This window comes from Manis javanica, chromosome 12 (assembly GCF_040802235.1).
Source record: "Manis javanica isolate MJ-LG chromosome 12, MJ_LKY, whole genome shotgun sequence".
In the NCBI taxonomy this organism is placed as follows: Eukaryota; Metazoa; Chordata; class Mammalia; order Pholidota; family Manidae; genus Manis; species Manis javanica.
In genome coordinates, this window is record NC_133167.1 from 97,075,820 (window position 1) to 97,089,746 (window position 13,927).

Sequence of the window (13,927 nt, forward strand, 5' to 3'; positions counted from 1 at the left end):
GAAATGTTAAAGGAAGTTGAGAACCTAGGAAACCTTTAAATGAGCCATATCAGGGTTGTTGAGATGAGAGATCTGGAAATCATGTATTATCTGGGCTAAAAGAACACTTAAGGGGAGCACATTCCCTTTATGCAAAAGTCTGTCATTTAGATTTTCTGCTTATTGCTATAGACTGGAAGCCTAGGTACCATAGGTAGAAGCCACAAAGGCTAATTTTAGCACACTTTAATCTTACATTCATTCTTTGGAGCAATCCAATAATGGAATGGGCTGCACTCCAAAATTGTGGGTTCCTGCTTCCCCTACAAATGCCTAAACTGACATTCCATAGCTGTCATAGGGGATTGTTTTGATCAGGTAATCTTAAAAATTTCTCACATTACCCTCTGATTCCAGTGCTTCTTGAGGCAATGAAATTATATTTCAAGACTAAGGCCTGGAATACTACACTCCTTTAAAAAGCCAAATAAAAACAAAAACACATAAATAAACAAATTCAAATCTCTGCTTGCTACATCCTCCAACTTTGAGAAAGGCCAAAACTTTTAACACTTTAGTACAACAAGAGGAAGGCCAAATAGGAAACAGAACAGGTAGACAGTACAGAAGATAAGAAGACTGCCTGGGTTACTAGATACACCCAGTTTCTTGTCCTAGCTGAGTTTAGCTCTGTGATCCCTGTCCCAATCTACCGTGGGATGTTTACAACAGCCCCTATGAGATGGAGGTTTCTCAGGCACGTTGCCCGGGTCCCTCAGTGTACAGTAGGGAGCAATTAGTTGCCAGGCCATAGAATTCATACTCAGAAGAAACTTATCAAGAAGAGCATATGCTGTGCACACTACATTTTATTCTTTCTGGAGAGCTCACTCGGTCGTTGCTCACTTAGGAAGATCAATAAATGTCTCTGGAGATGTGGTGACCTGGCGAACACTGCTTTTATCTGGACTCCACAGTTGAAAGGAAAACCGAGAAACCAATCCATCCAGGAGGAAGCCCCACAAAGGGCATGCATGACAGGTTTTGTTTTCTGTGTGGTAGCCAGGGCTAAAATGCCAGTGGAGGCACGGCTGATGAGCGCAGCCATCAGCCTCTGTTCTCCACCCCCACTCCCACAGTGGTCACCACTCCTCTGAATAAAGCTAAACAAATACTTAAAGAATGTTGGAGGGGAGCCAAATTATTAACCTGCTGCAGCGCCCTGTATCTCAGTCAAGCCCTGTGTTTGCCATAAGCTTCATGTAACCTATTGCCTTATCTCTTTTTTCTGTTTATTTTTATAGTGTCCATGGAAGACATTGGAGAACAAGGTAAGATATGTTTATCATTGTGTTAGATAAAAAATAAAAAACAGTTTGAGGAAACAAAAGAGCATTCATTTAGATTTGGTGGGAATTAATGTTATGCCTGAGACAAGATGGGATTAAAGACATCTTAGTCCCCAACCTGAATTCTGTCAGACGCCCGGCAGGGAGCTCTACCCTGAAATGGCAGTCATTGTACCAGGGAGCCTTGTGGCCTCCAGATATAGGAAGATGAACAATTTCCCAGTTCAGCTCGGAGTATTACCCCACACTTGAGTCATCCATGTAATTAATGAAAATGTCATTGGCATTAGTCATCTCACACTGACTTAATTGCTTCAGTGGGTAATTGGAATTTTTAATGATTCTGTGAGTATCATCATTCTTTTAAAAAGTCAAAAATTTCTGTTTAAGTTTTTAAATAACCAAACATGTTATATTTTACATTAGCATATCTTATTCAACTGTCTCTTGCAGAATTAAGTTATGTATTAATATACTACTCAGAATTAATCATTACCACTGTGTGCAAATTAATGTTTTATATTGGCATAATACATCAAGACTAAAATACCACACAAGGTATGTTTATATATTTAATGAAAAAAGTATTCAGAATGCTTTTCTTAATAGTTGTCCCATGTGATAAAAAAGACATCTGAACTTGTAGGAAATTTCTCTTTGTCCAGATAGTCTCTGTTTAAATATGTTGTCATTAGAACAATTAGGGCCACCACATCTGACTAGAGCAAAGCAAAATTTGCAAACAGCTTCTCAAATAGGAACTGCTTCTGCTGTTTTTTATCAGTAAAGCAAAGTTCTTAAAGCCTGAATGTTTTAACAGTTGTTTAATGCTAGGTTGATTATTTAAATCTCCGGGCCTACTTGCCTTATTTTTACAAGGTAGGAAAGGTCCCTGTAGCCATTTTACCAACAGAGGGCCTGCCTACAGATGGGAGGGTTCTAATCATGGGATATTAAATAATTAAATTGTCAAACAATTTGGTTGTTGTAAAACAAACAGATCTTTTTTGAATACCATGATTTTAGACTGTATTTGCATATTACAATGATATTTATGTTTCTCTCATTTAGTTGTGTGCCTGATTGCTTATCATCTCCTTTTTGCAATGTTTGTCTGGTCGTATTGGAAAACTATCTTTACATTACCAATGAATCCTTCAAAAGAAGTAAGTTAAAATATTAGTAAACTTATCCTGAAGATGGAAATCAGGAAATACTAATGTCTGAAGAATAAATTTATGTCTTTTCATTAATGTTACAAACTTACTGAGTGTAGCAATTGTTTTATATTGTGTCTGTTACATGATAATGTCTCTTAGTATTTGAATTTTTACTTGGTAATTATTATTTTTGTACTGGATGAATATTACATTTCCAATATTAAGTCTGTTAGGTGTTTCATTTCTGCTTTAGAGTCAGACATCAAGGTGGAGGGATGGATAGTTAGAGCTGAAGGCAGATATGTTACTGGGATAACCATCATACTAATGATGGATTAGTTGACCTTCAACCCCCAGAAATAGCAACAAATAAGGATTTAACTGAACTTCTCTATATTCAGAGTCTGTAGCCAGTCCATAGCTGCGAGGTACCCAGGCTCCTTTTATCCTGTCGCTCTGACATCTGTAGCCATCCTTCTCAATATCACTTCCTGGCCTAATGTGGCTGCTCCATTTCTACCCATCATGTCAGTAGTCCAGCCAGCAAGCCAGAGAAAGTAGGAAAGAGGATTAAAAGTAAATGTCCTTCCCTTTAAGGAGACTTTCTGTAAGTTGCTGGTGCCCTTTCCACTTACATTTAGAACTTAGTGATGTGGCCATATTGACTCACACGGAAGGCTAGGATTGTAGTCTTTATTCTGGCCACATTAGAAGGAAAAAGTGGATATTGGGGGACCCCTGGCAGCCTCAGCTACAGAACCCTGTAAGTAGAGTGATACGGTCAAATCTATACTTCGAAAAGATCTTTCTGGCTAACTGTTAGTTTCTGGGTCTTTTATTCTGGCTAAATGTTTGTGGTCAAAGGTCTGTGCCTTACTCATTTTTGTATCCTTGAACCTTAGTTCAGTACATGTTTGTTGAGTAGAAATAAACTTTGCTCCAGTGCTAAAATAGTGTCATTTTAATAGGCCAAGTTAAAAAAAAAAAGGTTTTGGCAACACTGTAAATTGTTTCCTGAAGTTTGAAATGTTTGAAATGCAGCTATGGTTAAAAAGACCAATAAATATGCTATATGACCTGGGAAAGGATATAAAAAACAAAACCACAGATATTTGCACAGAATTAATGGTAGGCCTGGCCTGGGATGCTTTAGAGGGAGCTTTCTTCTTCTCTCTACTAATTTTTCTTTTCCTACCTCTTTTTCCTTCCCTTTTACCCTTTTTACTTCTTTTTTTGTCATCTCTCTTACCATCCTGGCCTTATTTGTAGGCTTGAAGGACAGATCTGACCTCTGCTGTAGGTGATGCCTCCACCCTGGTGCTTTCCCAGGGACCTCCCTGGTGACCATTCCCGCATCTCTTTCTAGCTCCGACCTCTCCCTGCATTTCAAGCTTATATTCACCCTGCCAAACAGAGCTCCTTGATCCACTGACATCTCAAATACAGCGCGGCAGAAACAAGTCATCGCTGCTCCCCCAAACCGTGACTCCTCTGTTCGGTGTACCAGTTAATGCCACTGCCATCCATCTCATCATTTGAGCCAAAAGCTGGGCAGCCTTGCCTGCCCCTCCCCCAACATGCAAATCCTGCAGAGGTTTTTGCTTCCTAATTTTTCTTTTTCAGTTTCAACTCCAGTCTCTCTCTCTTTTTTTTAAAATCACTGCCCTAATTCTCTCTCAATCATCTTTTTTGTCTGAGACATTGCAGTCTTCCAAATGGCATCATTACAGTCTGGCCTATGTTCCCTTCCCAGAACCCTGTACCTGCAGAACTTCGTGCTCCACCCCAAGCTGGACTGATCCATCTACAAACACATTTAACACTTGCGCTCTACCATTTGTATCACCTCAGTGACTCCACAGACCCAACAGGGTAAAGGCCTAGCTCCCTAGTCGGGTAACAGTGACTTTTGTCTAAGTTACTGACTTCCCACTTTATAGTCTAGTGGTTCTTAATTCCATGTAGTTTCCTGTGTACATCATGCCATGGTTTTCTGTCTAGAATGTTATTACCTCCTTTCTCATCCGAATAATTCTATTTGTATTCATAGTGGCAACCTCTTCTTAGTTTCATTTGCTGGTTCCTCATTTTCTCCGGAGCCTCTAATGCATAGGATTGTCCCTGAGCTCAATCTCTAGCCATCTTCCCTTAGTTATGTAAGTTACAACTGTATATCGTGTCCTTGCTTAGGCTCTCAAATTATTATCATTAGCCTGGTCCTCTCTCCTAAACTACACACTCATTTCCAGCTACCTGTTTGGCAACTAAGAGGAATTCCAAATGCAACATACTGAAAGCAAACTTCTTGTCTCCCACCCATTCCCTGATTCCTCGTGTTCCTAAGGTTTCCCCTCAGTAATGATAACTCCATTCTTCCAGCTGTTCAGGCCAAAAGCCCTGAAATCATTCTTGGCTCCTCTTGCTCAGATCCCACACCCAGTCAGTCAGCAAATGCTGTACGCAGGACCCGTATATGCAGCAGCCCCAGGGTGCCCACGGTGAGCTCCTGCCCACCAGCTCCCCCCACGCCAGGCTGGGGCCATCTCTCACGTGTGTGTGTGTGTGGCACCTTTCAGCAGGTTAACTTGCTTCTGCGCTTGCTCTCTTCTCTGTGTTTGCTGCATGACAGCCGGAGTGATCCTTTCAGAACACAAAACAGATGATATCTTTCTTCTGCTTAGAGCTTTCCTGTGATATCTGAGTTCAGTCAGAGTACAAAAACCTACTTCCCTTCTGCAGGCTGTGCATGGCCTGGCCCACGCCACCTCTGACCCTTTTTAATGATGCTTGAATCACCTTGGTTTCCTTGCTGTTTGGTTTGCATGCTAAGCACATCTCTCTGCTAGGGCCTTGAAACCTGCTGTTTCCCTTTGACCCGGAACAACCTTCCCCCAGATACCTGGGTGGCCAGGTCCTCACTTTCTTCCTGTCCCTGGGTCTCTGCTCATGGGATACCCTGTCTCTTTTCATGTCTCTTTTCATGGCCACTGTGCATAAAATAGTAAACCCTGTCCCTAGCATGCCCTATAAACCTTACCTCACTGTATTTTCTCATGGTATATCATTTCTAGAATGCATTCCATATTCATTTTTATACCATCCCCAGAATGTAAGCTGTACAAAAGCAGGAACTTGAAGTGTTTTGTTCACTAATCCATTTCCCATCCCTAGAGCAGTGTCTAACTCATAAAAGGTACTCAAAATATTTTAAATAATTGAATGAGGGAAGAAGTTATATGTACAGAAGTAGGTTTGTGTTTATAGCTTTGGCAGGAAGTTGAAGTCATTTCTGATTTCTCCCTAAGATTATGTGTGAGCTCATCAGCTAAGAATGGTGAGGGAGGGAGGTTGAGGTTTGGGAACAAAGAGATGGTTGAAATAGTGGTTGGAGAGTATAGAAAAATGAAAAAATACAGAACACAGAATAAATGATGCAGTATTAAGGGAGTGCTTGAGATTGTTGACAGTGAATGTACAGCTGTCCCAGACTTTATGGTGTGATTTTTCTATAAAAGACAAACACTTTATTGAATGCCTATAACTTAGAAAGATAGATATTATTTATTACCATTTTATGAATGGAGCGATAGGCTCCGAACATCAGCTAATCATTCTAAGACATCTGGTGCAGGTGGGTGGCAGAGCTAATATTCAAAGCTAAGTTGTTTTGACCATCAAGGCTACACTCTTGTCACTGTACCACTATGTCCTCTCCTATGGAGAGAGGATGCCCAATGAGTGGGTGTGCCTAGGACATTAGTGGGAACGTGGAGAAAATACAGCACCACTGCTATGTACACACTATTCTTTTAATATTTCTCTTTCTTGAAGTTTCACATATGAAGTTCATAATATATTAGGTAATACAAATAAGTAAATATGCATACACTGGCAGTGCACTCTCAAATTCCTTTATACTGATAAGGGGTAATATGATTGAAAGTGTTTGGAGCCCACATGAAAGAAAGATCCCGTGCTTGCTGGCTAAGAATCTTGGGTCAGTCCATCAATAAAATGCAAGTCTGTGGGCCAATCTAACTGATCAGCAGCCAGAGCCCTCTCACTTGTAAAACAAGGGCTCCTGGACTTAGGTGGACAGTAAAATGCTCTCAAATGTTAAAAATCTTTGAAAAATGGGGGGAAAAATCAGAAGAGGTGATATAAAAAAATAGTATTTTTATGTCACTATTGAGAGAATAAAAATTCTGGGATGTATGAACTAATATTTACCTTTTTCATAGCAAGATTGTGAAATTGATACTAGTTTTTCAATTTCTGACATTTTCTCCCAATATAAAAGTAATATAACATGAAATTATATTGCAAAAATGGAGACTAAGCAAAAGAAAAAGGAAAAAAAAAATCCCACCCCACTAATTCAGGCAGTTTACATTCTGAATTTCTTTCTGTTTCTTCTTAGTTGTATTCAGAGTGCACCTATTCCAATTTTTTTTCCAAGTAATACTTCATTACTGGATTATTGTCATTTTTAAAAATGGCATAATATTTTCACCAAAACACAAAAATGTACTCAGTCTCATCCCATCTTGGATTTTTAGGCTGATCCCAACTTTTCATATCATAAATACTGTTTCTAACATTTTTTACATAGGTCTTTACCCGTATTTTAGATTATTTCCTTAATATAAATTCTCAGAAATAGAATCACCCAATCAAGGAAATTTAAGACACTTGCCAGTTTGTTTGCCAGAAGGATGGTAGTGATTTGCGGTGCTGCCAGTGTCATCAGACCCTTGGCCTTGCATGTTGTCATTAAGAAAACTGTGGCCAGTTTAATAGGCAAAAATGTTCTGTATTTTAATTTGTACGTTTTAGGTACTGCCGAGTTATATCTTCATTTTTGTCCTATGTGAAAAACAACTAGCAAAAGAAGAAATACAGTCCTGTGAGTTTTTTGTTTGTTATTAGACTTGTTTTTCCTTAATTTACATATTCTTCTAAAATTATATTCTTCTTTAATCTGCAAACTATACTTGATCCCAGATCTTGGTTTCTAATACCATTCTCCAGTAAAAGGAGGGAGGATGGCTCTAGAACTAGGGCAGGAAGTAGTCACGGTGAGCCAGGAACACTTACAGTGCCAAAAAGTAGGGAAGCACTAAGCAAACTTTGATGGTGGTATGTCAGAGGGACACAGGAGCCAACCGAAAATTCCCATGACTGAAGCAACCAAATAAATAAAACAGTGTTGGGTAACCTAACGGATAAAATAAATATCTAAGAATCTACTGATAAAGGTAAATGAGTGAATGAATAAAATGGGGAGAAGGGAAAAATCTTTTATAGAAAAATTCCACATAATTTATATAGATACTGTGCTCTCAAGAAGGGAAAAAATAAATCCCCACTCCTTAAATGTGGGCTGCATATGGTGAATTTGTTCCAAAGCATATGGGATGGAAAAGGGAAAATGGTGAGTAACTTGAGGTAGAGAAACCTGACAAACACTCCCTCAACCAGAGGATCAAGGTCAACATCAACAATGATAAATCACACTGATAATATGTTCCCTCGATAAGACATGGTGAGGATGGCACTTTACCTCAGTGGTCTTCCTCCCCCAAAACCCAAAGTCCCCATTTAATCAGGAGAAAAACAGACCAATTCCAGTAGGGAAGCATCTTACAAAATACCTGACCAATACTACTCAAAGCTGTCAAGGTCAGTAGAAACTAGGGATATCTGAGAAACAGTCACAGCCAAGAGGAACCTATGGAGAAATGAGAAATAAATACAGTGTAGGATCCTGGATGGGAACCTGGAACAGCAAAAGATATCTGGTAAAAACTGAGGAAATCTGAATAAACTATGGGCTTCAATATTGATTCATTAATTAATTGTGCTCAATGTATCATACTAATACATGATAATAATATGAGCAGCGTAGTGAGAGGATATGTGGGAACCTCATACTGTTTTCTCTAAATCTGAAGTTAGCAAAAAATAGTAAAAAATTAGTAAAACTTCATAAACAAAACAAAACAGTATGCATGACCTGGCTAGCAGACTGCCACCATCTGGAGGTTGGGAGCAGGTTAGAATAACTATCCTTTCCACCCTAGGAGACCTTCCATTTCTTCACATCTCTACAAATGCCATCTTTCTTCAAATACGTGACATGCCTTCGTACACAGAAGTGTTTTGGGGGAGGGGACTGTATATTTGGTGCATTCCAAGATAGCAGTAGATACTTTGACATCCATAGTATGTGAGTAACAGTTCCACCTGTGTTTGGGGTTTTTTTTGGAACTGGTACAGGGTGTTTTATTTATTTATTAGTAAAAGCATCTAATGTTCTGAGGAGACTTCCAGTTCTGTGCCTCACTAGAACTTTCCTTTAAGGTTAAAAAGATACAGAACTCTGTAAGAAACTGTAATAAAATGTTGATAGTTTTAATCCTTTTGACTATTATTAGGTCTTTACCATACTAATTTTCAATGCTAGGTTTTAAATTAATTTTAGGACCAGGGAGCGGAGTTGCATTTTCCTGAATAATGACCATCATGGTTCCAGGAGTAGAAAGTTGGGCCCAGGATGTAAAATAACTTTCTCTTTGATATCGACCTAGGCCTGCTAGTGCTGGTTTTTTTGTCTGTTGCACTGTTACAACAGGGTGCTTACACTGTACCAAGACTTGACCCTGCCCCGGTCTCAGGGATCAGGCTGCAAGGCCTTTCTTTTCTGGGCTTGATACTCAACACTGCTTAGCCATTCACCATCCTCATCTACATACCCAAGCAGTCAGAATAATTGTGGAAATTTATTTCATTTTTTAAACTGAGATTTGAGGTAGCAACTAAAGAGCACTGATAACAAGTATATACTATCTTCATAAATGTGACCTTCATTTATTTGTTATTTATACTCATTTGAAAAGGACTGGTTCAAGTGTCATTTGATGTACTATGAAACAAATGATAAGTAAGTAAATGCCATGAACTTATAACAGGAGGGCTATTTAGTGTAGAGAATACTTTTTCAAATACTTTGGAAACTCTTACGGAGCCTAAACTGTAACATATATGCTAGATTAAGGCTAGTCAATTTGAAATACTAATTTAGAATAATTCATATTATGTAAATTTCTACATAGAGAAAACTTTCTTTATCTTAACAGGTCTGAAATTTTACAGTTATACTAAAAAAATATCATGCAAAAAAGAACATTATGGTAACTTAATTATTTATATTTGAAAGCTGGAGATGTGTCTCTATTTTTTTAAAAAACCTCAGTAGAATTGTCAACCTCTAAACAAAATTTTTAATTTTCATTTCTCTCAAATATCATGACCTCATTTTCATTATTGTTTTTCTTGCCTTCATTGACATGCTTAGATCACTTTTTTACAACTTAAAAAGAAGTATAAAATCTACATATAGAAAAGCATGCATAATACACAATTTAAGGAATAATAAAATGAGAACACTTCAACAGCCACCAGACCATATAGAAAACATCATTTATTTACTCAGCATCCCCTGTGCACTTCCACATTTTATGTCCCTGTATTCCTTAAGAAGTAACAACTATCCTGTTTTTCATTATAATTTTATCACATATAGCAATAATGTAATATATCCATAAGCAATAATGTAATATATATTTAATAATAAATATAACTTTCTGGTTTTAAAATTCAATGTAAGTGGAATCATTTTATATCTATGTTTTATAAGATGATTTGTTATTTGTTGTTCAACAGTGTGTTGAGATTCTTTTTGTGCATAGCTATAGTTCATTAACTGTTAAGTGCAATAGAGGTTTCAAGTATTCATATAAATTATATACCAATTTATTTACCCATTATTCTTTTGATGGACAGTTGGTTGTGTTTAGTTTTTTATACCTTTCAAACAGTGATGGTGTGAATATCCTTGTACATGTCTCCTGAAACACATTTATGGGAGATTTTTAAAACTGTTTTTGTGATTATCAAGTTAGAGCCCAAAGTTTCATTTTTCTCAAGTAAGTGATTTTTTAATTGCTTGGGCTGAATCGGCAGTATAGGAAGTAAAATTAATCTCTTCTTTCGAGTGCTAGAGAATCCATGCCTTGATTATCCCCAAGTAAAAACTCATATGAGCAAATATGTTTGATAGATTTATTTGTTTTTGTTCTTAATGGTGTCTAGTTGAAAAATTCATCCATTGTGTAAAATTTACTTATTTTGCCATTTCATCTGTTAATATAACTAATACTTCGATAGACCTTTAAAGTTTATAAAGTACTTTTACATATTCTATTCCTCTTCAGTTTCACAAACATCTGAGGAAGTAGGTATTATTATTATTATTATTATTCCCTTTGTATAGATGTGTAAACTAACTATCCAGTAGATCAACAGACATGCTCAGATTTCAAACTCTATTACCTCTTGGAATATATATGCTACATGCTATTAATATTTTATAAATACCTTCTTTGTAGGTATAGTAGAGCAATATGTTATTGTCATTTTTGAGAACACTGATTAAAATTTAAATTTCTTCTACAGTTCCATCTCTCTTATGCAGAGAAAGAATTGTTGGAGAGAGAGCCAAGAGGAGAAGCCCATCAGGAAGTTCTTAGGCGAGCAGCCAAAGACCTTCCCATCTACACCAGGACCGTGTCTGGAGGTAGACACTAATGAATGCTCTGGCACGATCAGTTATAGGGACTGTTAGAAAGCATATTTATATACCAGAAACCATGAAACAGTCGTTGAGATGCATTGTGTTCTGTCTTGGATTGTTATTAAATCTCTCCTGTACAATTCTGCAAGAAAGTATTTTTCATATTCTCTTGGAAACCAGATGTAAAATACACAGCTGGTTTTAAAGACTTAGTATGAAAACAAGAATGTGAAATATCTCACTAATACTTTATATAACTTATATTTGTTTCTCACTCACTTTAGAACCATAATTGAATGTAACTCTAGTTCTCACAGTTTTTTCCTGTTTTCACTGTTCTTCAGTGAGCAAGTGGTGATTCCCTGATTTAATATTATGCCGTTTATTCTATCCCACAAAGGCAGAGATGTCATTATGTATGTTGATGTATATTTACCCTGTAGAAGCCTAAGCAAATATCAAGGAAATTTAAGACCCTAAAAATAAGTTGCTGCATGAATTCCCAAATCTAGTTAATGAGTGACAGTGACAGGTACAGAAATCTAGTCTCCTCATTCCTATCGTGGTGCTTTTCTACTGTACCCCTTGATACACTGAATTAAAAGAAAGGAGGGAAGCACAAGTCATACCAGAACAAGATAATCAACTTTCATTAATAAAAACAACTACACTTTGGATTTATAAGTCATCTCCTTGGGTAGCTCATCTACTGATGTTAAGGCTATCATCTCTTGTCCCTTTCAGGTATTATAAGCCTCGCTCCTGAGATGAATTTACAATTCCCAATATTTGTGACAGTTTGAAATAGAATCTGGATTTCCTAATACAATCCTTATATTTTCAGTGCAAAAATTCTGGGTGCCTGTTAAAATCATTATTAACTGACTAGAATCATTGACTAAATTAAACTATACAAAGAATAATAAATAGGTCATAAGACCGGTGTGATCGATCCCCCTTTGAAATAGGTAGTATGCAAAGGTGAGCACAATGCAGAGTGGATGCTCCGCGGAGCAGTCACAGGACCGCCAAGGCAGGAAGTGAGGGGGTCCTTCCTGCTCCACCCACCTCCAGGACCCCTGGATCCTTTGGATGACTTCCTTCACCCTGGGAAAGTCCGGGGACTAAGGCAACTGAAAGCGTCAGTTGATGTTCACACACTTCATAGAGAGTTGAAGAAAGTGGATGGTGATATAATATAGGATTTTATCATACATTCTAAATCCATAGTACTTCGTCCAAACCCAAAGAAAAATATGCCAGCTGGGTAAGTTAAACGAGTGGTGTACGCAGAGAATAAATGCAGCCGTGTCCAGACCTGGGTGTGGGGTGTGGCCAGGCAGGGCCCCGGGGAACTGCTCATCCCACACCGTCCTCCGCTTTCCTCCCATCCAACCGTCTTCTGCTTTCTTAGAGGACTCTTCGATCTTCATGTTTTTAATTTTTTTTTTTAGTTTTGAAGGTTGTTGTTTGGTTTTTTATTGAAATATACTTGATGCACAACATCATATTAGTTTCAGGAGTTCAACATAATGATTTAACAGTTCCATACATTATGAAATGCCCACCACGATAAGTGTAGTTCCATCTGCAAGTTCTTACAGTCCTATTGATGTATTCCCTATGCTGTACTTTTCAATCTTTAAATCAGAATCAGGCAGTTCATTTTAAATTACAATGGAACGATTTTAGCTGCATATAATATGGTGCAAGGAGTGCTTTTTTTGTTAAGACTACAGTGTTCTTTATGAAAAACTACAAACAAAAAATTTCTTTGTGGTTTTGATTTTTGTTGTGTGTGTAAGTTCTTGCCCACTTTGATTTGAAAAGTTTCTTCACCATCTGGAGAGGACCTAGCATTGCCCCCTTAAACCCACCTGGGAATTTTCTGACTTTAGACTAATGCTGCCCATTGTGGTAACCTTGGGTCCCTTGTGGCTACTGAACACTTAAAATGCAATTGTAAGTGTAAAATATGTCATTAATATTTCTTTACTAGTTATATATTGAAATAGTATATTGGATAGGTTAGATAAAATATTGAAGTTAATTGCCCCTGTTTCTTTTTACTTTTTTTAAACATAACTCCTAGAGAATTTGAAAGTACACATGTGATTTACATTATATTTCTTCTGGACAACACTGCCTTACACTTCAATGCTTAGCAAGGGCCTGGAATGTATACCTGTGAGACTTCGTCATTCAGGAGATGGATGAGCAGGCCATGCCTTTCATCTCTGCAGGTCCTGAAAAAGATATTTGTAAGGGGATGAATAAAAACTTATATCAATATTTAAAACAACTCCATATAGGTTGTTTTGTCTAATTAAAAAAATTTCCCTTTATTCTTAGTTTATAGCAACTGTTCCCTTTTCCAGAGATTTTAATATTTGCCAGTCTAACATGGCTAATTATTTGTCGCAAGTATTTTTTCCAAATGTTAAATTCATTAGTTTAGTTTTAAGTGGGACTGCCCACTTAATAACTGCTTTCCTGTAATTTTGGTAGACTGCTTGCATCCTGTACGATGCCTGTGTACTCAAATAGCATCTCCAAATCATTCACCCATAAATGTCTTTGATATCTTACAAAGAGAAGATATCTTTTATATCTCATTAGAGAAGGAAGAATCAGGACTTCACTTCCAAGAATTAAAATTCTGTATGGGAAGTATGTCTTCCAATACTCACTTCTAAGCTTGTCTCTCACCCAGCAGAGAAGATGTGAGCTCTTTCCCAATTGGAGCAATTCACAGTAGAGTTTATTCACAAATTTCTAAAATGTGGTTGTATCCTCACTTAGTT

General features: G+C 37.5%; 1 protein-coding gene across 2 annotated transcripts in view; it reads left to right on the forward strand.

The window, feature by feature from the left end:
• Positions 1 to 13,927, forward strand: part of ZDHHC2 (zDHHC palmitoyltransferase 2) — a 62,401-nt gene that overhangs the window by 25,026 nt on the left and 23,448 nt on the right. For both annotated transcript variants that reach the window (XR_012124010.1, XM_073219091.1), the window contains exons 2-4: positions 1,284 to 1,310; positions 2,400 to 2,494; positions 11,006 to 11,126. Coding sequence is in view for 1 of the 2 variants with exons in the window: in XM_073219091.1 (XP_073075192.1) it covers positions 1,284 to 1,310; positions 2,400 to 2,494; positions 11,006 to 11,126 (243 nt within the window). In the remaining variant the exon portion in view is untranslated. The remainder of the gene's footprint in view (positions 1 to 1,283; positions 1,311 to 2,399; positions 2,495 to 11,005; positions 11,127 to 13,927) is intronic.